At 40.2% G+C, this 21,719-nt stretch overlaps 2 protein-coding genes and 1 long non-coding RNA gene across 6 annotated transcripts; 2 read left to right on the top strand and 1 right to left on the bottom strand.

Moving 5' to 3' along the window:
- Positions 1-7,889: 7,889 nt before the first annotated feature.
- On the bottom strand, positions 7,890-11,963 carry LOC130987651 (uncharacterized). 4 transcript variants are annotated; one of them, XR_009089814.1, is made up of 3 exons: positions 11,453-11,963; positions 11,162-11,364; positions 7,890-8,407 (listed from the first exon to the last, which is right to left on the bottom strand). It is a non-coding gene; the product is annotated as an uncharacterized LOC130987651 (long non-coding RNA). The 4 variants fall into 4 exon arrangements; XR_009089813.1 differs by lacking the exon at positions 7,890-8,407 and adding an exon at positions 10,699-10,729 and having other exon boundaries at positions 10,817-11,364; XR_009089812.1 differs by having other exon boundaries at positions 7,890-11,364.
- Positions 11,964-14,285: 2,322 nt separating this feature from the next.
- LOC131008997 (uncharacterized) lies at positions 14,286-17,044 on the top strand. The gene is made up of 4 exons (XM_057936174.1): positions 14,286-14,467; positions 14,555-15,474; positions 15,560-16,780; positions 16,887-17,044. Exons 1-4 carry the CDS (start codon positions 14,286-14,288, stop codon positions 17,042-17,044), a joined length of 2,481 nt encoding a protein of 826 aa, XP_057792157.1.
- Positions 17,045-18,533: 1,489 nt separating this feature from the next.
- LOC131008993 (uncharacterized) lies at positions 18,534-20,060 on the top strand. The gene is made up of 2 exons (XM_057936160.1): positions 18,534-19,154; positions 19,521-20,060. The coding sequence occupies exons 1-2, from the start codon at positions 18,534-18,536 to the stop codon at positions 20,058-20,060; spliced, it is 1,161 nt and encodes a 386-aa protein (XP_057792143.1).
- Positions 20,061-21,719: the final 1,659 nt, after the last annotated feature.

Genomic DNA, 21,719 nt, shown 5'->3' with positions numbered 1-21,719 from the left:
ACGAACGGTCCTTCCCAGTTTGCTTCAAACTTGCCCACTGCCTTTAATGCATCGGCTCTTTTCAAGACTAGATCGCCCTTGACCAGCTTTCGTGCTCTGACCCTTTTGTCGTAGCCTGCTTTGATGACACCTTTATATTTTGCTGCTCTGATTTGCGCTTCTTCCCGCTGTGCTTCCACAAGGTCTAGCTCCGTTCTTCGAAGATCGGTGTTATGCTCTGTATCATAGGTGATAATGCGATATGATTCCAATCTGGCCTCTGCTGGTATCACCGCATTGGATCCATATACTAGCGTGAAAGGAGCCTCCCCTGTTGCCGTCTTTGGACTAGTGCGATAAGCCCAGAGGACGGTATCCAATTCTTCAACCCACTTCCCTTTGCTCTGATTCAGCCTCTTCTTAATCCCTTCACAAATGGTTCTGTTAGCCAGCTCCACTTGGCCATTGGCTTGTGGGTGGGCCACCGAGACGAAACGCTGTGTGATGTCCATTCGGTCGCAGAAATCCGCGATCCTTTGCCCTGTGAACTGAGTCCCGTTATCAGATACAATGATTCTCGGTACCCCGAATCTGCAACAGATGTTTCTCCAAATAAAGCGCTCCACTGTAACTTCATCAATCTTGCCCACAGCCTCGGCCTCGACCCATTTAGAAAAATAATCTACTGCCACGATAAGAAAGCATTTTCCTCCCGGTGCTGTAGGCAACTTTCCAACTATATCAATGCCCCATTTGTCAAACGGACATGCCGCGTACATGACACCCATAGGCTCCCCTGGTACATTGATTCGCCCTGCATGTCTCTGGCAAGCTTCGCACTTGCGGACGAACTCTCTGGCCTCCTTGTTGATGTGAGGCCAATAGAACCCGGCCCGGATAATTTTGCGCACTAGATCCCGAAATCCCGTATGCCCACCACAGCAACCTGCATGAATTTCTTGCAAAGCAAAATTAGCTTCCTCTGGAGATAAACATTTGAGCAAAGGTTGAGTGAAAGATCGTTTGAAGAGTTGGTCGTTGATTAAGCAGTAATTCTCATAGCGAGCCCTCTGATTGGATTCTCTGCTCAGCCGCTCCCCTGTCTTCAGAAAGTGTATAATCGGAGCCCGCCAATCATCTCTGATCTCTACCGAGAACACCTGCGAAGTTTCCATCTCCCTGGTATCACAGAGTAAAATAATCTCGTCGCTCCAAGTTTGCTCTACTGCGCTAGCCATGCGCGCCAGTAGGTCGGCCTTCGTGTTCTCCTCCCGAGAAATCTGTTCGAGCTTAAATTCCATGAACTTTTCTTTCATTTCGCTAATTTTGGTATGGTACGCCTTCATCCTCTGATCCTTGATATTATAACTTCCCGAGAACTGTTGTGCAACCAACTGGGAGTCTGTCTTTATGATGACACACTCGGCTTTAAGCTCTGACAAGATATGAGCCCCTCTGACCACGGCCTCATATTCCGCTTCATTGTTGGATAATCGACAAGTGAATTTGATGGCAAACTGGTATGTCCCATAACCCGGCGAAGTGATATAAACCCCGATTCCGCACCCTTCTTTTGTTACCGATCCATCCACAAAAGCAACCCAGAACTCTGGCACGGGACGCCGAGTTGTTTCTTGTAGGAAATCTGCCAGCGCTTGCGCCTTGATCGCCGTTCTCGGCTCATAGTCCACATCATACTCCCCCAACTCCACAGCCCATTTAACCATTCTCCCCGACAAATCCGGGCGTCCCAAAACTTGTTTGAAAGGTAGAGCAGTGCGCACCACCACCCGATGTGACAAGAAGTAAGGCCTCAACTTTCTCGCCGTGACTAGGGCTGTAAATGAACAGAGCTACTCGCGAGCTATTCGAGATTCGGCTCGAAAAAAGCTCGTTCGGAGCTCGATTCGATAATAAACGAGCCGAGCTCGAGCCTGATTTCGAGCTCGAAATTTTTATCGAGCCGAGCTCGAGCCTGACAGTGCTCGGCTCGTTGAGCTCGCGAACATGTTCGAATTCGATTGTTCACGAACATGTTCGCGAGCCTGTTCACGAACCTTCAGTCGAGTTAGTACACGAGCCTTAAACGAGTCAAACTCGAACTCGAATAACATATTAATTAAGAAGATTTTCTTGAATTTATAAAAAATTCGAGCTTGAACATCATATATACGAACATCTAACGAGTCGAGCTCGAGCTCAAGCTCGAATTCGACATTATCGAGCATCACCCGAGTCGAACTCGAACCGAGCTCGAGCTTAGTATGTGGGTGACGAGCCGAGCTCGATCATCAAGATAAAAGCTCGAATTGAGCTCGAGCCGAGCTCGAACACCCGAATATTTAAACGAGCCGAGCTCGAGCCTGCTTGTATTCGACTCGGCTTGTTTACAGCCCTAGCCGTGACCATGACTACCAGAGCAGCCTTCTCAATCTCTGTATAATTCAATTCAGAACCTTGAATAATTCGGCTGACGAAATAGATGGGCTTTTGATGATTCCCCTCTTCCCTGATAAGCACAGAGCTGATCGCATCCTCTCCCACCGCTATATATAGATACAACGTTTCTCCCGGGACCGGTTTGGTCAGAGTCGGGAGCTTTGCCAGATATACCTTAAGATCCTCAAATGCCGCTCGGCATTCCTCTGTCCACAGAAACTTACTTCCCTTCCTCAATACTTTGAAAAACGGCATACTACGTTCTGCCGATCGTGAGATGAACCTGCTCAGAGCAGTGATGCGCCCATTCAGAGTCTGCACCTCCTTGATTCCTCTAGGCGGTGTCATTTCCATAATAGCTTTGACCTTTTCGGCGTTGACCTCAATCCCTGCAGGCGTGACTTTATATCCCAAGAACTTCCCTGTTGTGACCCCAAAGGTGCATTTTGCTGGATTCAACATAAGTCGATGGTCTCTGACCACTGTAAAGATCTCCTCCAGGTCAGAAACATGATCCTCTGCCCTCACACTCCAAACAAGCATATCATCCACGTATACTGAGATATTCTTAGCCAGCTGGTCTTTGAAAATTTTTTCCATCATTCGCTGATACGTGGCTCCCGCATTTTTTAAGCCGAAAGGCATACTTCTCCATCCATATACTCCGCAACAAACGGCAAAGGCTGTTTTGGCGATGTCTCCCCTGTTCATCTTTACCTGATGATATCCCTGGTATGCATCCATCATGGATAATAAGGCACACCCTGAAGTAGAATCCACCAATTGATCAATCCTCGGCAGAGGATAGTGGTCCTTTGGGCAAGCGGCGTTTAAATCTCTGAAATCCACACACATCCTCCAAGTGTTTGTTTTCTTGGGTACCATCACCGCGTTTGAGATCCACTCTGGATATTGCACCTCCACAATATGCCCGGCTTTCAGTAATTCATAGACCTGCTCTCTGATTGCAGCGTCCTTTTCAGCCCCAAAATTCCTTGTCCGCTGTTTCACCGGCTTAACCTTAGGGTCCACGTTGAGGCAATGCTCTGCTAGTTCTCTATCAATTCCTTTTAGATCTGCGGTGCTGAATGCGAATACATCCGCATTTCGCCGAAGACAGCTAATGAGCTCTTCTCTGACTTGATCACTCATGGTAGATCCAACCTTTGTCTGGAAACCCTCTTTCCCTGGAAACAATTCGATCATATTGCAAACATCGCTAGTGGACACCAGCGCGGTTTTCTCTGTGGAGTCTCTGTCTTTTAACAAATCCGCCAACTCTTGGCGCTCTTCTGCTGGGGCGTGCACCTCGCCCACTTTCCCCCTCTTCCGGGCGTCCGACCCCTCTGTCCGTCTTTCCCTTTTCTGTCCCGCTGACTGTGTGAGCATTTGTACGTGGCATGCTTTTGATGTTGTTTGATCGCCGCAAACTTCTCCCACTCTTCCACCCTCGATTGGAAACTTCATTTTTAGGTGAAATAAAGAGATAACCGCCCTGAACGCCGTCAAGGCAGGCCGACCGAGTATGACATTGTATGAGGGTTTTGGCATGTCCACAACTAAGAATCGTGCCATCCTTGTCTTGCTGCTAGCAGCATTAGCACCCAGAATTATTGGCAACTCCACATAACCTAACGGCATGACCATCTCTCCCCCGAACCCAAACAAAGGGGCATTTGTTGGCTCAATACGGGCTTCGATTCCCATGTTTTGAAGGCATTCCTTGTACAAGATGTTTACAGCACTACCCGAATCTACAAAAATACGGTGAATAATGCAGCCAGCAATGTCTGCCGTAATGACCAGCGCATCATCATGCGGGTACATCAATGTGCGTATATCTTCTGCTCCAAAAGTGATCGCAGGCTCTTCTGCTGCATTCGTGATTTCCATGACCCTTTTAGGATAGTACCCTGTTTTGACTGCTCTGACGACTTGTTTTTTGGCCCGATTTGATGTGGGCATCCCGTTCTCTCCGCAAATCATGTGAACTTCCCTCCTGTATGGGGGGGGAGGAGGAGCCTGCCTGACTGCCCCCTCTCTGCGATTATCCCGATTGTCATCAAGCCTGCGATCTCTGTTGTTCCCCTGCTCTTGTCGCTGATCCCGGTTATTTCTTTGATCCCTCTGATCTCGTTGATCCCTCTGATCCCTCTGATCTCGCTGATCTCTCTGATCTGTTCTCCTCTGGCCCTCATTTCCTCTATCAATGAAGTGGTCGAGATATCCCTGGCGCACCAGTAACTCCAATTGGTGTTTAAGATGTCCACAATATTTCGTGTAATGCCCGAAGGAATTGTGATATTCGCACAACTTATTATTAGGCCCCTCCTGTGGCGGCCCAGTCCGGTAGGTTCCCGGTGCCCGAAAGAACGGCTGATCCTTTATCAAATGAAAAATTTCTTCCTGTGGTTTATTCAAGGGTGTGTACTCAGTAAACCGCGTAACCTCATTCACTGTGCGCTGCTGATGGGACGACATTCCTCCTTGTGGTGGCAATACCCGCGGAGGCAACCCTCTGAACGGGGCCCTGTCCTGGTGTCTCTGTTTTTCAGGTGCTTCCTCAGCTTTCTTGACCCTATGCTTATCATTCTCCACTTTTCTTGCCATCTTGGCATCCTCCAACTGCAAATAACCTGGCAACCTTGCCATAATGTCATCAAAATCCCTTGCTGGACGAATTTGCAATTCGTAAAAAAAGATTCCTGGCCTGAGTCCTCTGACATAGGCGCAATTCTTGATTTGTGATTCTGCCTCTGGTACCTCCAGAGCAGCGAGATTAAATCTTGCTGTATATTCCCGCAACGTTTCACCCTGATCTTGCTTGATATCCATTAGCGAAAGAGCTGATTTCCCTACCCTCCGCGAACTCGCGAACTGACGTAAAAAATGAGTTTGTAGATCCTCAAAGGAATGAATAGATTTCGGAGGAAGCATCCCAAACCACAACTGAGCCGGTCCAGTAAGCGTAGTTGAAAAGATGCGGCACTTGATGCCCTCCGTGTACATATGCAACGTGACTAACCCTTCAAACCGATTGAGGTGCACCTCCGGATCGGTAGTGCCATCATAATCCAACGAGATGGGCTTGTAACTTCTGGGTAAGGTATCTGCCAGGATATCATCAGAGAAAGGACTACGGTTGCTGATGGGGTGAAATCGTGAAGTCTTAGTCCTCTTGTCCTCCTTATGCCTCCCCTGCTCCCTTCTATCCCTGGGTGCGTCACGAGCGTGGCATTTGTGAATTCTATATTCAGGTCTGCCAGAGGAATACTCCAGCTCCCGTTCCTCTGACCTCTCTGTGTAGCGCGATTTTTCTGACCGATGGGACTTCTCTACCCGGTGTGATTTTCCTGACCTTTGTTCCCTGTCCTCCCTCCGGGATTTCTCCCTCAGTGATTCCTCCAGGTCCTGGAGTTGGTGTTTCAGCTGGGACACCTGGTTTTTCAACCGTGCCTTTTCCTTTGGTCTCTCTTCCTCGAACGCAAGGGAGACGGATTGACTATCAGACTCGTCAACCCTCTCCTTTCTAACAACACTGTTGAGTCTGACCCGGCTCCCCTCTGGTCTTCTTTCCACTTCCCTGTCAGCAGGGTCCCCTCGCAGTTCCAGAGGCATCACAGCTTGCTTGTTGATTGCCAAAGTGTTTACCTCCTGAGCAGCTGGAGGTGGGGCCTCAGTGCACTGCGGGTTTGCTGCTCCAACCAGGGGAGCTACAGTAGGCATGATAGACAGCATCGGAGTTCCCATTGCCTGGCGCATGTTAGCGTAACTGAGCAAGGCCATCATCTGCTCTGCTATCCCAAAGTTAATCGATCCCCCACCAGATGTGGGGGCCAAGCTCGGCACCTCTGATCCTGGTGTCACCAGAGCAGACCTCTGGAAGTTACTATTTAATCCCATCAGCGGAGTAGCTGAGACAGCGGGGAATCCCGGCGGTGTAGCGAAGGTTGTGTTGCCCTGCAAGTTGTTGAACAAAGAGGTAGGCACCTCAGTGGTGAGCGCAGCGGAGTCGAACTCCTTTTCTAGGTTGCGGTGTGTATCAGAGGATCCCATGGTACCTACACATAAACAAAGTGAGAAACCATTCTAACGACAAAAGAATAAACCCTCTGTTGCCGATTGAAATCCCGATATAAGAAATCCAATAAGAAATCCCGGCTACCGGTACAGAGACCGTTAAAAAATTCCTCACGCAGTAACTCTATGCACTGGGAAATAAACCCAGGGCATAGATTGAGAAAACAGAGCCCGCATAACAATGGTTTCCCCCGTGAACCCTCACCAATGTCCGGCGGAGAAAACAGAGCACCCAAAGAACCAAAATAGGAAATCCAAAGACAAGCAAAAACAGGGCAACCACCAACAAACTTATTAGCGTAATGCGTTAGAAATGATAGATAAACGAGAGCTATGTAAGGAAACGAACAAGATTAACACGGCAATCAACCCAAGATTAACATGATCCTGTCCTATAATGATCACAAAGCCTATAAACAACAGGATTATTGCGACCATCACCCAAATTATTAGCGTAAAGCAGTATTCAACGCATAGAACGAAAATTAGTTTAAGCAAGCATGAAGGACATCCATAATTATTCTTTTAAACGCAAATTATCCACCCATCAGCAATACAAACCTCATGATAACAACACCAAAACACTAATCGACGTATTAATCGGTGCGAAACCCGTAAATCAGCAGTAAAGAAGTTCATGAAAAAAGAGACAAAGTGCGGAATAATCTTTCATCAGTGCAAAGCCCCTAATTAACAACAAAACCTCACATCCTCCCAAAAACAGAATAATACTCAACAGCCCACAAGCATAATTCAAAGATTATCGGAGAAAACATGAAGATCACCCACAATTGTCCCGTTTATACGTAAAACACCCGTATACTAACAACATAAACCCAAGATACCGGAGATACGAGGTCAGTCCGCAGTTCATCGACGCAAAACACTAGATCCGTAAGAAAAAAGCACCCAACATAATCAAAAGAGAGCCTCACATCACAATTTCCTCATGCAAAACATTAGATCGGTGATGAAAACGTCAATTCTACAAGGAAACCCCTCGTTCGTAAACAGTTAAACCAAACAAACGGTAAATAAACGTAGAATTCCCCGATTCCTGACTTATGCCCGTCGCCACCTTTTCCCATGCACCAAAAACATAAATCAACGCAAATCACAGCAGATTAACATCATATTAACCCGGAAGATACAATTAACTGATTAAAAACAGTTGGGTGTCCGAATTATCGGCTCGATTGGTGCCAACGCCCGCAAATCCGATTGGAATTTCAGATCTGCGTACGCCGGCGACCGTGGTCTCACATCCTAGCTCAGTAGCTTTCCCACAGACGGCGCCAGTTGGTGTTTAACGAAACCAACACCTAAACTATAAGACATAAAGTGTAGACTATACCTAGTAACGTCGATCGGAAAGAGTAATAATCGGAGAATTGAACACGAGAGCAAAATGTAGCTGTTGTATTCAAAAGCGAGTGATAGCGTAAAAAATGTAATACACGAGCACGAGGCCTATTTATAGATTACAATTGAGGGTAAAAAGGTAAAATTGATGCTAGTGCATGCGTTTGACGTGATTGAAGGGTATATCAGGAATTTCATCTTCACGCGGGAAAATCCTCCGCGTCTTTGGCGATCCTTCTGAAAGAGGCGATCTCTCTGGCACGGATGACTTCCCTGGCGTGGAGGACTTCTCTGACGTGGATGACCTCTCTGGCGTGGAGGATTTCTCTGACGTTGATGACTTCTCTGGCGTGGAGGACTTCTCTGACGTGGATGACTTCTCTGGCGTGGAGGACTTCTCTGGCAATGGTGACTTCTCTGAGGGGGATGACTTCTCTGATGATGGTGACCTCTCTGATGGAATTGACTTCTCTGATGAGTGTATCTCTTCTATCATATTCGTCCCGCCAGTGGGGTCGATTCCTCTGATTTGTATTCTTTCCCTAATCTGCACATATTACTCCTCATCAGTATGTAAGCAAGTAAGAGTTAAGTCAAGTCTGTAAGATTAGCATGTTATGATTATGAGAAGGGCTGTCTGTAGGAAATCTGAGTAGACATAGCTCAGTTATTGTATTTTTTATTTTCTAATATGCAATGAGAATGATATCTGTTGCATATTCATTATATTGCCTTATTTATTATTTATGTGCATCTAAAATGTGAGAATTAAATTAATTTAAAACATTTGTTTTTTAATGCAGACATATTTGTATTTTTTAGAAAATATATTAAAACAATCATTCACATAAAATACAAGATACTTCACTTTAGCACCAAGAGACTTCACTTAAAAGAAAATACTTTAAACCTTGCAGACTAAAGTTAAAATTTATCTGCTGAAATGAAAATTTTATTGAAAAAAGAAGATTGAAAAAACCTTGAGAGCACAGGCTCAATATATATACTATATTTTGGTACCAATTTTCTTCACTCATTTTCATGAGAATTGGGCCAACTCTCCACACGTTTTTTACGATTTTGATACCATTAATAAGTCAAGTGGCAGAGCATAGAAGTCAAGTCTGCCAGAGCAGAGAAGCCGAGTCTTCTCGAGCAGAGGAGAGGAAGAAGTGGCAGAGGAGAGAAGTCAAGTCTGCCAGAGCAGAGAAGCCGAGTCTTCTCGATCAGAGGAGAGGAAGAAGTGGCAGAGTAGAGAAGTCAAGTCTGCCACAGCAGAGAAGCCGAGTCTTCTCGAGCAGAGGAGAGGAAGAAGTGGCAGAGTAGAGAAGTCAATTCTGCCAGAGCAGAGAAGCCGAGTCTTCTCGAGCAAAGGAGAGGAAGAAGTGCCAGATCAGAGAATTCAAGTATGCCAGAGAAGAGAAGCCGAGTCTTCTCGAGCAGAGGAGAGGAAGAAGTGGCAGAGCAGAGAAGTCAAGTCTGCCAGAGCAGAGAAGTCGAGTCTTCTCGAGCAGAGGAGAGGAAGAAGTGGCAGAGCAGAGAAGTCAAGTGACAGAGAAGAAGAAGACGAATATTCAAGTACTTGAGTACGTGTGGGGAAGACAGGAGGTTCGGGAACCAAGCGGTGAACCCTGGCATACTTAAAGAACCTAAAGATACTATCAAAACAATAAAAATGAAAATGTACAAAACCAAAAACTAATAAGCGAAAAAAAAATAAAGATCTCAGTATAAAAAAATTATTCTTTATGAACCCATTAGTGTAGATATTATTAGATCTATGAAAATGAAAATTATAAGATAAACACACAAAAAAACTAAAGAATGAAAAAAATTAAAAAAAGAAAGATAAATATGCAAAAAAAATAAAGATCTTCTGTTTTAAAAATACAGAAGGATGATTAATGCTCTAATTGATTTTTCAATATGACTTCTTTAAGTTATTTATAATTTGTTCATAATTATGATTAATTGATTTTTGAATAATGAAGAAAGTTTCACCCTCCGCCCAAGATATTTTAACTGTTCTTTTTATTTATCCAAATTTAACAAGTTTGATGGGCGCTGTATTGACTACATGGTTACGATTTTATTTATTATTATTTTATGGGTTATTGGCATATAAATACACTAAATTTGGACATATTTTGATTTGTAACATGAACTTTAAAAAGTGTCAACAAATACACCAATTTATTTATTGTAGTAATTTTTAACATGAATTCTATTTACTTTCATAAATACAATTCGAGACACACAGTTTCCCGGCTTTTATTTTGAGCCTCACAATTTTTGTTTTGATTTGCGTGATATATGTATATGTATTTTGTGTGGGCTTGCATGTGCACTAATTAATGCTGATATTTATTATACGAATCTTAGAGAAAGATTTTTTTTTAAAGTTCAATTTTTTACTTCCAAATTTGTACTATAGCCGCCATTTCTTAGTGCCTCAATTAATAAATTCTTTTGCAACTATTTGTGATTCAGATGAATAGCTTTATAGAGCATTTCTTAGCAGCTGAATTAAAAAATAGTTGTACAGATCATTTATTATGATAGAGAAAAAAAGCATGGTCAGACTGAAACGCATTTATGATGATAGAAAAAAAAAATTATAGAGTAGCGCCTGAATTAAAAATTGATTTATGATTTGGTTTATGACTCGATTGTAAAAAAAACCCAATTTTTTCGTTTTAAAATTGCACTGAGATTAATATTTTTTTTGTAAAACTGAATTTGAAGGAAAATTAAGTGAAAAGCAATGTAAATTATCATAATAGTTAAAATGAAGGAATTATGATGTGTGTGTAATTCATATTGAAGGTATTGAAGGTACTGAATTTGAAGGATTTTTTTTTTTGTAAAACTGAATTTGAAGGAGAATTTCTTAACTAAAGTATCTTAGGTAAAATATCATAATAGTTAAACTGAATTTGAAGGAATTTTTTTGTACTGTTTGATGGAACTCTAGAACTGTTACAATTGTACATATATATGAAAAAAGGATACTTAGTATGTTAAAAAGCACATAAGAAGATATAAACAATGATGAATAAAAAAAAACTTGACAGTGTTTACAAAGCCATTTCAAATTAATAAAATCATTCTACGTGTTCACTAACAAGGGACTTATTTTTTTGGGTTTTGGCCAAGGTACTGTTGCTGTGGTGAAAAGGTGATATGAAGAAGTTAAGTAAATCTACGAAGATATGTGGTAAACGGAAGAAGGAAGACATCGTCGAATCATGTGAGTGTAATGGTGATTTATTTTGAATTCTTTTTGAAGATAAGTGATTACTTGCTTATATTAGGTAGTTGTAGATGTAAATGATGAACACTACTTCTTCGAAAATCTGCGATATAGAGGATTGAAATGTTTTTTAGTTACATAAATGTAGATTTAGATGATTAACATTTTTTGGAAACTCAACTTTTTTTTTTGTGGATGTAAGATGTGATTCAATGTAGTTATGTAGATCTAATATATTCGCCGATCTGAATCTGTGGAAACAAAAAATCATTAACAAAGCAATTTAGAATGAAAAAAATTTGATACAAAATTTTTTTAGTTAGCATGTAGAGCGTATACCTTTAGATCTGCAACAACCGCTTCTTCAAATGGATATCTGTATTGTATTCTTCTGTGAAAAAGTTGTTTTTTCAGATTTGTAGAATGGTAAAAAAAAAACCCAATAGAGTAGAAAGAGTGTGGGCTGCGAAGAGAGAAATTGTTGCTTATGCTTTGTAGATATGGCAGTGAAAAAAAATGGATCGGAGGTGGAGAGAGGGGGGCTGTAAAGGGCTGCGAAGAGAGAATTTGCAGAGAGGGGCGCTGTAAAGGCCGGTGCGGCGCCGTCGTGTGTTGTCATTGGTATTTATAGTAGGGTTTTGAGGAGGACAATTAATGCATTTTTTTGGTTGTTGAAGATAATTAAATGCAGAAATGGTTTGATTAAAAAAATAGTTAATGTTAATTAGAATTGAGTGGCCCATTTCTTTCTAAATCTGTATATATGTTGGCTGCCTTGAAATTTTGTTTTTCTTTCTAAATCTGTATATACGCTGGCACATTTCTTTTGTTTAAATCAAGTGTTTTTCTTTCTAAATCTGTATATACGCTGCCACATTTATTTTGTTTAAATCAAGTGGCCTTGTGTTGTAGCTGGGCCGAGGATTTGTGTTGTAGCTGGGGCGAGAATTTTTTAAAATGTTTTTTGTTGGGTTCAATTGTTAATTTTAATGGGAAAGAGGCTCTATTTTGAGTTTGTTTAATTTAGTTATAGTCTATGTTATTTGTTTTATAATTGTGCTGTTCATGTGAACTCTATATAATATATCAATTTATGAAATTGTTGGTTTAATTGTTGTTATAACAAATCAGGTATAGATGCTTCCGAATCTTTTAGTTATGAGTTTGATGCATCTACATCAAATGGTAAATCTACATTCAAGAAGGTGTTAGGTGACATAACAAATTGTAAGTGTTATAATTTTTTTATTTTTTTTGGTGAAATACTTTCATTTGTTGTTTGTAAATTATTGTGTTATTATTGGTGTAGATGGTGGAAGTGGTAAATCGAAAATTAGTCATGCTATTGATGTGAATAGTGTTAGGAAATGCAACTCGTACGATACGGTCGAAAGTAATGAAAGAAGTCATGGTATTGATATCGATATTTCCAAATGTCGTATGAAAACTATTTTGGCAGCTGAATCATCAAACAAAAAAAAATTGGAAATTCTTGGAGATCAAGCGGTGAAAGGTACAAATAATATCAATTGTAGTTTTTTGAAAGAATTAATTATTGTCGTACGATACTGTTTTGTGTTTTATTAAATTTAGTTCTATTTTTGTTATATTTTGATATTCAATATTTAATTAATAAATTTGATGCATACTCGGTTGTGTTATTCTCTATATAATAACCATATATTTTATCGGAATATTTATAAAATAAATATGTTAAGAATTTATTAGAAAAAAGTGAAAGTGTAAAGTACTGAATAGTATGTTTATTAAATAATGAAAAGCATGGTTATCATTTCTTTTGAAAAAGTTTAAATGAATGAATAATAGGTTTATTAAATAGAAGATCTATAACTTCAATTGTAATCGTGCAGACAACTTTAACTTCAGTATTTGAAGTAAATTATTTAGAAGAAATATGTAATATTAAAGGTTTTATCGTGTTGTGTACATTAAAATTCATATGAGTATTTTATATGTATTGAATTTCCGAGTTTTTAAGTGCTGAAATAGAAATTTTATTAAAGAAAAAATAAAACCCTTGAGAGTACAAGCGCTAACAAGGCAAAAGTCAAAAAAACCCCAAACCGAGGAAAAAACAACACCCACAGCGAAAAACAAACCAAAACAAGACAGAAAAGAACGGAGCCGCCGAGGGTGACAGCCGGGCCCGAGCAACGAAATCGCTAGAGCAGCGAAATCGCCAGAGCAGCGAAAGCGCCAGAGCAGCGAAATCGACAGAGCATCGAAATCGACAGAGCAGCGAAATCGCCAGAGCAGCAGAGAAGACGTTCCAGAGCAGCGAAGTCGCTCTAGAGCAGCGAAGTAGCTCCAGAGCAGAGAAGTCGCTCGAGAGCCGCGAAGTCGATCCAGAGCAACGAAGTAGTTCCAGAGCAGAGAAGTAGCTCCAGAGCAGCGCATTCGCTACAGAGCAGCGAAGTATCTCCAGAGCAGAGAAATTGCTCCAGAACAGTGTAGTCGCTCCACAGCAGCGAAATCGATCCAGAACAGCGAAGTCATTCCAGAGTAGAGAAGTCGCTCCGGAGCAGCGAAGTCGATCCAGAGCAGCGAAGTCGCTCCAGAGCAGCGAAGTCGATCCAGAGCAGAGATTCCGAGTTTTTAAGTGAAAAAAAAGCAAAAAGATAAAGAAAAACAATTAAAAGAAAGCATAACATTATTAAAAAAAGTAATAAATGAATCTTACTATTTCATATGGAAGTGTAGTTAATTAATTTTTGTTGTTCAAATAATATTATGCATTATATATATTTTTGTAAGTAATAAGATATTTATTATTTATTGATTATGGAATTATTTATAGAGTGAATGTGTATTTATTTTATTGTGTTATGAATTTGATGTGTTATGGAGTTTTTGTAACGTGAGAGAATAATACATATTTTTTTTGGGTGTTTCAGAGTATTGGGATATGGGTGATCCACTTTGTATTTGCGTTTATTGCGGTGCTTTTTTCTTGTACGAAGAAAGGTTGGATAAACATTATAAAGCGAAAGAACCAAAATATTCTTTGTGTTGTATGCATGGTAAGATTGAGTTACCTAATGTTGAAACTCATCCTGAAGTTCTTCGAAAGTTGTTGTATGGTAGTGATTTGAAGAGCAAAAATTTTTGTACGAACATCAGATCATACAACAGCATGTTTGGATTTACTTCGATGGGAGAAAAGATTGATAACAGTTTGAATAGGGGAAATGCGCCTCCAGTGTTTCGCTTGCATGGTGAAAACTATCATTTAATGGGTAGTTTAATGCCGTTAGAAGGATGTAGGCCGAAGTTTGCTCATTTGTACATATACGACACTGAAAATGAAGTTGACAATAGATTGTTGTCAGTCAGGTATGCATTTTTTTTGAACAAAAGGGAACAAGTTAAAATATTTCAAAGCTTCATATATTGGATTATATTATGATTTTTTTTTTGTAGACAAAAAAAAGATGTTGATGATTTGCATGCTGAGATTGTTTTGGATATTCAAAGTATGTTGGATGAGTGTAATATATTGGTTAAGTCTTTTCGAATGGCAAGAAACAAGATTAGTGATTCTAATTCGGCAGAAGTGAAGTTAAGGTTACTTGGTAAGCGAGGCAAAGATGGTAGAACATATAATCTTCCGTCAGTGTCGGAGGTTGCTGTGTTGATAGTAGGAGACATTGACGAAGCAATGGGTGATAGAGATATTATTATTGAATGCAAAAATGGTGTGCTAAAGCGAATTAATGAACTACATCCTTCTTATCTGGCATTGCAATATCCTCTTATTTTTCCGTTTGGGGATGATTGTTATCGAGAGGATATTGGGTTTTCAGAGAATTGGGGATCTACTTCTAGAAGTAGAGTTAGTCCAAAAGAATATTTTGCTTTTCGATTACATGAAAGACAGTTTGAGCCACCCAATATTTTGTATTGTCGCCGACTTTTTCAGCAATTTGTTGTAGATGCTTACACCATGGTTGAATCAGGAAGATTAAAGTTTGTAAGAACACAACAAAAAAAGCTACGTGCGGAGTTGTATAAAGGTTTGGCAGATGGTGTGTTGAGGGGTGACACGGATCCTGTCAAATATGGAAAGAGAGTTATTCTGCCTTCGTCTTTCACTGGTGGTGCACGATACATGATTCAAAATTATCAAGATGCTATGGCAATATGTGGTTCCGTTGGGTATCGTAATTTATTTATTACGTTTACATGTAATCCGAAATGGCCAGAGATTGTTCGATATGTTCAGAGTAGAGGTTTAAAGGCTGAAGATCGTCCGGATATAATATCTCGTGTGTTTAAAGTGAAGTTGGATAATTTCATAATTGATTTGCGGGCGAAGGCCATATTTGGGAAAGTAACAGCTGGTAAGGTATTTATGTTTGTGTATGAATATGTTTTTGTTTTTGCATGTTCATTATTTCTTTGAAACATTATTTTTTTTATTTACAGTTATATACACAGTGGAGTTTCAGAAACGAGGTTTGCCTCATGCGCACATTCTGCTTTTCCTATCTAAGGAAGATCAAAACTGCAATCCAAGTGGGATAGATAAAATTATATCAGCAGAAATTCCAAATGAAGATGATGATCCTACTTACTTTGCAGCTGTTCGTGATTTTATGTTGCACGGTCCCTGTGGTATAGATAGACCTAAATCTCCATGCATGTTCGATGGTCGATGTAGCAAATATTTTTCGAAGAAATATGTGGATGTGACGACTGTAGATGAATCTGGTTACCCTGTATATCGGAGACGTAACAATGGTAATGTTATATTGAAGAATGGTGTATCTCTAGATAATAGATATGTTGTACCTCATAATCGGTTTTTACTCATGAAATACGGTGGTCATGTGAATGTTGAATGGTGCAATCAGTCGCGTTCTGTGAAGTATTTGTTTAAGTATATTAATAAAGGTAATGATCGCGTGACGACGTCTTTCTATCAGTCTAATACAGGGGGCGAAGTACAAAAGTGTGTTGATGAGGTCAAATTGTACTATGATTGTAGATATATCTCCCCATGTGAAGCCATGTGGAGAATATTGGGGTTTGTTGTGCAGTTTAAAGATCCACCAGTTAAGCGTTTGAGTTTTCATCTACCAGATGAGCAATTTGTTGTTTTCTCTGAGTCAGATCCTGTGGATGTTGTTCTTGATCGGAAAACAGTATCACGGACTATATTTTCAGAGTGGATGAAAGCTAATAAAATTTATCCTGAAGGTAGAAGTCTGACTTATGCGCAGTATCCGACAAAGTTTAGGTGGAACGAAGAGGATAGTGTTTGGCAGCCAAGGAAAAAAGGATATTCTATAGGAAGGTTGGTTTTCATAGCTCCTGGCTCTGGGGAGTTGTATTATTTTAGGTGTCTTCTAAATATAGTACGTGGTGTTACTTGCTATGAAGAAATTCGATGTGTTGATGGAATACAATATGATAATTTTCGTGACGCTTGCTTTGCTCTTGGGTTATTAGAAGATGATAAAGAATATATTGATGGCATTATAGAGGCGAGTCATTGGGCTTCTGCAAAATCTTTGAGATCATTATTTGTTACTACATTGTTATCTTCTGAATCGATTAGTCGGCCTGAAGTTGTGTGGAATAGTTGCTGGAAACTTTTATCGGATGATGTTCTATACAATCGAAGAAAAAATTTACGACATCCAGGTATTTCATTATTTAGAATTTGTTTTTCTTAACTATATTCCTTTTTGTAAGAATTTTGATTTTTTTTTTTCATATATTTACTTATTGTATTCAATCTATATTACAGATTTATTGTTGAGTGATTTGGAAATACAAAATTTTGCTTTGGTGGAGATTGAGAAATCATTGCTTCAACTTGGAAGAACTTTGCGTGAGTTTGGATCTATGCCATTTCTCAGTAGTGATTTTTTTGAGGTGCGTCAAAATAGATTGATAAGTGATTGATCACTAAATTATTAGCAACAAATTACCGCAACTAACACGGTGCAATTGCAGCACAAAATCAGTAACCGAGTATCGTATCCACAGAGACTATTATAACGAATTACTCTAAGTAATCCTAATTAAACTATAGTAATATTCAGGCAACGAAAGGTAGAGATTGGTTGACGTAAATTAAAACGCAAATAGAAACTAATAAAAATACGTAGATAAATTCAAATATGGAAAACTCTGACCCTAGGGATGTATTTTCACCAATCAACTACATGCATTCAACCTATTGATTCAATTACCAATTTTAATCCAACCCTGATGAAAGATCACTATATTATCCACAAGCGTCTCTAACGACCACCTATGAACGTAGATTAATTAATCCCTTTTCACATTCAAGACTCCAAGGAATAAATTAACTCCCAATAGCACATAAAGAATAGCTTCCTATAGCTTCACCTATCGCATTCAAGACTCAAGGCTAACACTATATCATGCATTCCTGAATCGGCTGAACAATTATCGCATTCAAGACTCAAACTGAACAGCTAGACATGTAAATCATTGATCAGATAATTCACAATAGATTAAGCACCAGGAATCATGAATCACAAGTTGGAGGGAAAATTGATATCAATAAATCAAAAACACATAATCAATCAGCTATATACAAACCCTAGGTTCAGATTAAAAGAATTAGCCAGACATAATAAAATCAAACATAAACATAATTAAATTGAACGCAATTGTAAAAACAAATTGTATAAAAACCGAATTGAAACGATTGTAGCGGCTTGAATCTTCAATCTTGATCCAAGCCTTGAAAACTGGAAAGCTAAAAAGTTCTAAAGCTATAAAACTGAAATATGAAAGTTTTTTAAACTGAAAAACTAAAGCTGGGAACCCTGAATAGGTACAAGGAAGACCTATATATAGTGTCAGGGTAAAACTACAGAGTTTGAGCTCGAAAAGGACTTTAAAAACGAAATAAAACGTAAAAAGGCGGGCTGACGGCGATCGCACGGCGGGCACCCGGCGGTCGCCGGATTCTTCACGTTTTTCCTTCATTACGCGGCGGGCGCCCGGCGGGCACCGCCTGATCGCCAGACACGCCGATTTCTCGGCGGGCTGCGCGGCGGTCGCCGGCTGGGTCGCCGGCTGCTGCACAATTTTCCTTCTTCAGGCGGCGGTCGCCGCCCGGTCGCCGCGGGGTCGCCGCCGTTTCGCTGCTGCGCGCGACTTTCATGTTTTTGGTCATAACTTTCTCGTCCGAACTCCGATTTATGATCCGTTTACGCTCAAGAACTCGTATCGAGACAATCTACAACTTCTATTTCAGATAAGTTTTCCAAATTCGAACTCAATAAACCTGAAATTTCCTTGAAAGTTCGAATAAGAATCATGTTTCAAAAGATAAAGCAAATTAAGCATAAAACAATCATCCAACACTCAGTTTCCTATAAAATAACATCATATGAACACTAAAAACCATGGAAACATGAGTGTTATCAGTGATGAGTTGGAGTATGATAAAGAATCTTTGGCAAGAGAGCATGTTCAATTTGTTTCAAAGTTCAATGATGAGCAACGTTGTGTGTATGATGTGATAATGAAATATGTTGAATCAAAAAATAGTGGGCTGTTCTTTGTGTATGGATATGGAGGTACTGGCAAAACATTTCTTTGGAAGTCATTGTCTGCTGGAATACGTTGTAAAGGAGAAATTGTGATTAATGTTGCTTCAAGTGGTATTGCTTCGTTGTTATTACCTGGTGGAAGAACTGCTCATTCCCGTTTTAAGATTCCAATCAATGTTAGTGAAGATTCTGTGTGCAATATAAAGCAGGGTAGTGAATTGGCAGAGCTTATTATAATTGCCAAGCTAATCATATGGGATGAAGCTCCAATGATGCACAAGCATTGCTTTGAAGCTTTAGATCGAACTTTACGTGATCTAATGCGATTCACGAATGCTTCGAGCTTTGAGCTGCCTTATGGTGGGAAAACAGTTGTATTTGGTGGTGACTTTCGTCAAATATTGCCTGTTATTTGTAAAGGTAGTCGACAAGATGTGGTTAATACAACAATTAATTCTTCTTATCTGTGGGAGAAATGCAAAGTTTTGCATTTAACTCAAAATATGAGACTCATGAATATTGGTAGTGGAGATGAGGCTGCAAAAGTATCTGAGTTTGCTGATTGGATTTCACGTGTTGGAGATGGTACTATTGGAGGACCAAATGATGGAGAGATTACTATTACACTTCCAGCAGACATTTTGTTGAAGAATGTTGGGGATGCACTCGAAACGATAGTATCAAGCACATATCCAAATTATGATTACTCTGGTGTTGGGAATTCAGTTTTGGGAAATCGTGCAATATTGGCACCTACATTAGACATGGTTAATTCAGTGAATGAGTACATGACTTCCCAAAATTCAGCTGAGTCTCGAGTATATTTTAGTTATGATAGTTGTTGCAAGTCATCGTCAAATTCTAATGGTAATGAGGAGTTGCATACTCAAGAATTTTTGAATACCTTGAGGTGTTCGGGCACACCCAATCACGAAAAAGTACTGAAGGTTGGTAGTCCGGTTATGTTATTGAGAAATATCGATCCTGGTAATGGCTTGTGTAATGGCACAAGATTAGTTATCACGAGATTAGGTACTCATGTTGTTGAAGCAACGGTGTCGGTTGGTTATAATGCAGGGCATGCAGTTGTCATACCTCGATTGTCACTTATACCGTCTGATAGTAGATTACCGTTTAAGTTTATGCGTCGACAGTTCCCATTGATGGTGTCATATGCAATGACAATAAACAAAAGTCAAGGCCAATCTCTTTCACATGTTGGGTTGTATCTTAAAAAACCGGTTTTCACTCATGGCCAGCTATATGTAGCTTTTTCCAGAGTTACATGTCGAGCAGGTTTGAAGGTACTCATTTGTGGTGATGATGGTGATGACACATGCGATTCTACTTTGAATGTTGTGTATAAAGAAGTATTTAGAAATGTGTAAGTGTTTTAGCCTTCTGTAATGTTGTCATTTGTTAGACAGTGTGTCTTTTATCTTGATTACAGAGTTGAGTTTGAAAGCTCTGGGTTGTGATTTCTCTGCTCTGGCCTTTTGATTTCTCTGGCGAATGCATGACTTCGCTGCTATGGGCTTTTGATTTCTCTGCTCTGGCCTCTTGATTTCTCTGCTCTGGCGCGAGCTTGGCTCTGTTCGGGCTGCATCAGTTTCACCAGCTCAGTTATTGTATTTTTTATTTTCTAATATGCAATGAGAATGATATCTGTTGCATATTCATTATATTGCCTTATTTATTATTTATGTGCATCTAAAATGTGAGAATTAAATTAATTTAAAACATTTATTTTTTAGAAAATATATTAAAACAATCATTCACATAAAAGAGTAAATATGATTTAAATCAAAGTTGTGAAACAGCTGTAAAAAATGAAAGAGAGATGAAAAAAGAGGGATTCCATATCTTTTTTGCTGTGTATTTTTTTTCGTAGATATAAATAGATATAGATATAATAAAAAAATTATCAACCAAAGCCAGAGCTAAACAAATCAGAGCTGCTATATACAGAAATAGAAACATGATCTTCAACATACAACATTAGATAAAATTAACATACATCATCAGTTAAAACTAATATAATACTAAAACTATAAGTCAAGTGTTTCGGCTGATATACTTACAAGATACATAGAGAATGCATATCGTAATGATAACTAAATAGAGCTTCATCTTAAAACACATTGGTCTTTTCATATATACATCAAAAGTGGAGTTGCATGCTTTTGGAGGACTCGGCCTCGCTGGCCTTGATTCCTCTGGCGCCCGACACCGCTGGCCACGATTCCTCTGGCTCCTTGCATACTCGATCCCACTGGCCTCGATTTCTCTCGCGCCCGACTCCGCTGCATTGGAGGACTCGGCCTCGCTGGCCTTGATTCCTCTGGCGCCCCACCCCGCTGGTTTCGATTCCTCTGGCGCCTTGGAGACTCGATCCCGCCGGCCTCGATTCCTCTGGCGCCCGATTCCGCTGCACTGGCGGACTCGGCCCCGCTGGCCTCGATTCCTCTGGTGCCCGACACCGCTGGCCACGATTTCTCTGGCTCCTCGGAGACTCGTTCCCCCTGGCCTTGGTTCCTCTGGCGTCCGACTCCGCTGCACTGGAGGACTCGGCCCCGCTGGCCTCAATTCCTCTGGGACCCGACTCCATTGGTTTCGATTCCTCTGGCACTTTGGAGACTCGATCCCGCTGGCCTCGATTCCTCTGGCGAGTATGATTCCTCTAGCGAGTGTGATTCCTCTGGCGAATGTTATTTATCTGGTGAGTATGATTCATCTGGCGAGTCTGATTCCTCTGGCGAGTCAGATTCCTCTGTCAAAAGCAATGTCGCTGCTCCCCGTGATTCCCCTGGTAAACTCATTTCTCTGTTCCGCATATATTACTCTTCATCAACTTCTTTCTCACAATATGAAATTTTATAGATTTTTTTTGAACCAACTATACTGAATTTTTGGAAAAAAAAATAAAGTTAATGAATGTTTCTACATAGACAATAGAGAAAAAAATATAACCCTAATATTTAAGTGTGAATGTGACTGTGTTACCACGTTTTAAGGAGTACTCATAATTTCGTAATTAGATATGCTAT

Source organism: Salvia miltiorrhiza, chromosome 1, assembly GCF_028751815.1.
Source record: "Salvia miltiorrhiza cultivar Shanhuang (shh) chromosome 1, IMPLAD_Smil_shh, whole genome shotgun sequence".
Lineage (NCBI taxonomy): Eukaryota > Viridiplantae > Streptophyta > Magnoliopsida > Lamiales > Lamiaceae > Salvia > Salvia miltiorrhiza.
This window is presented reverse-complemented; position numbering and strand designations above follow the sequence as displayed.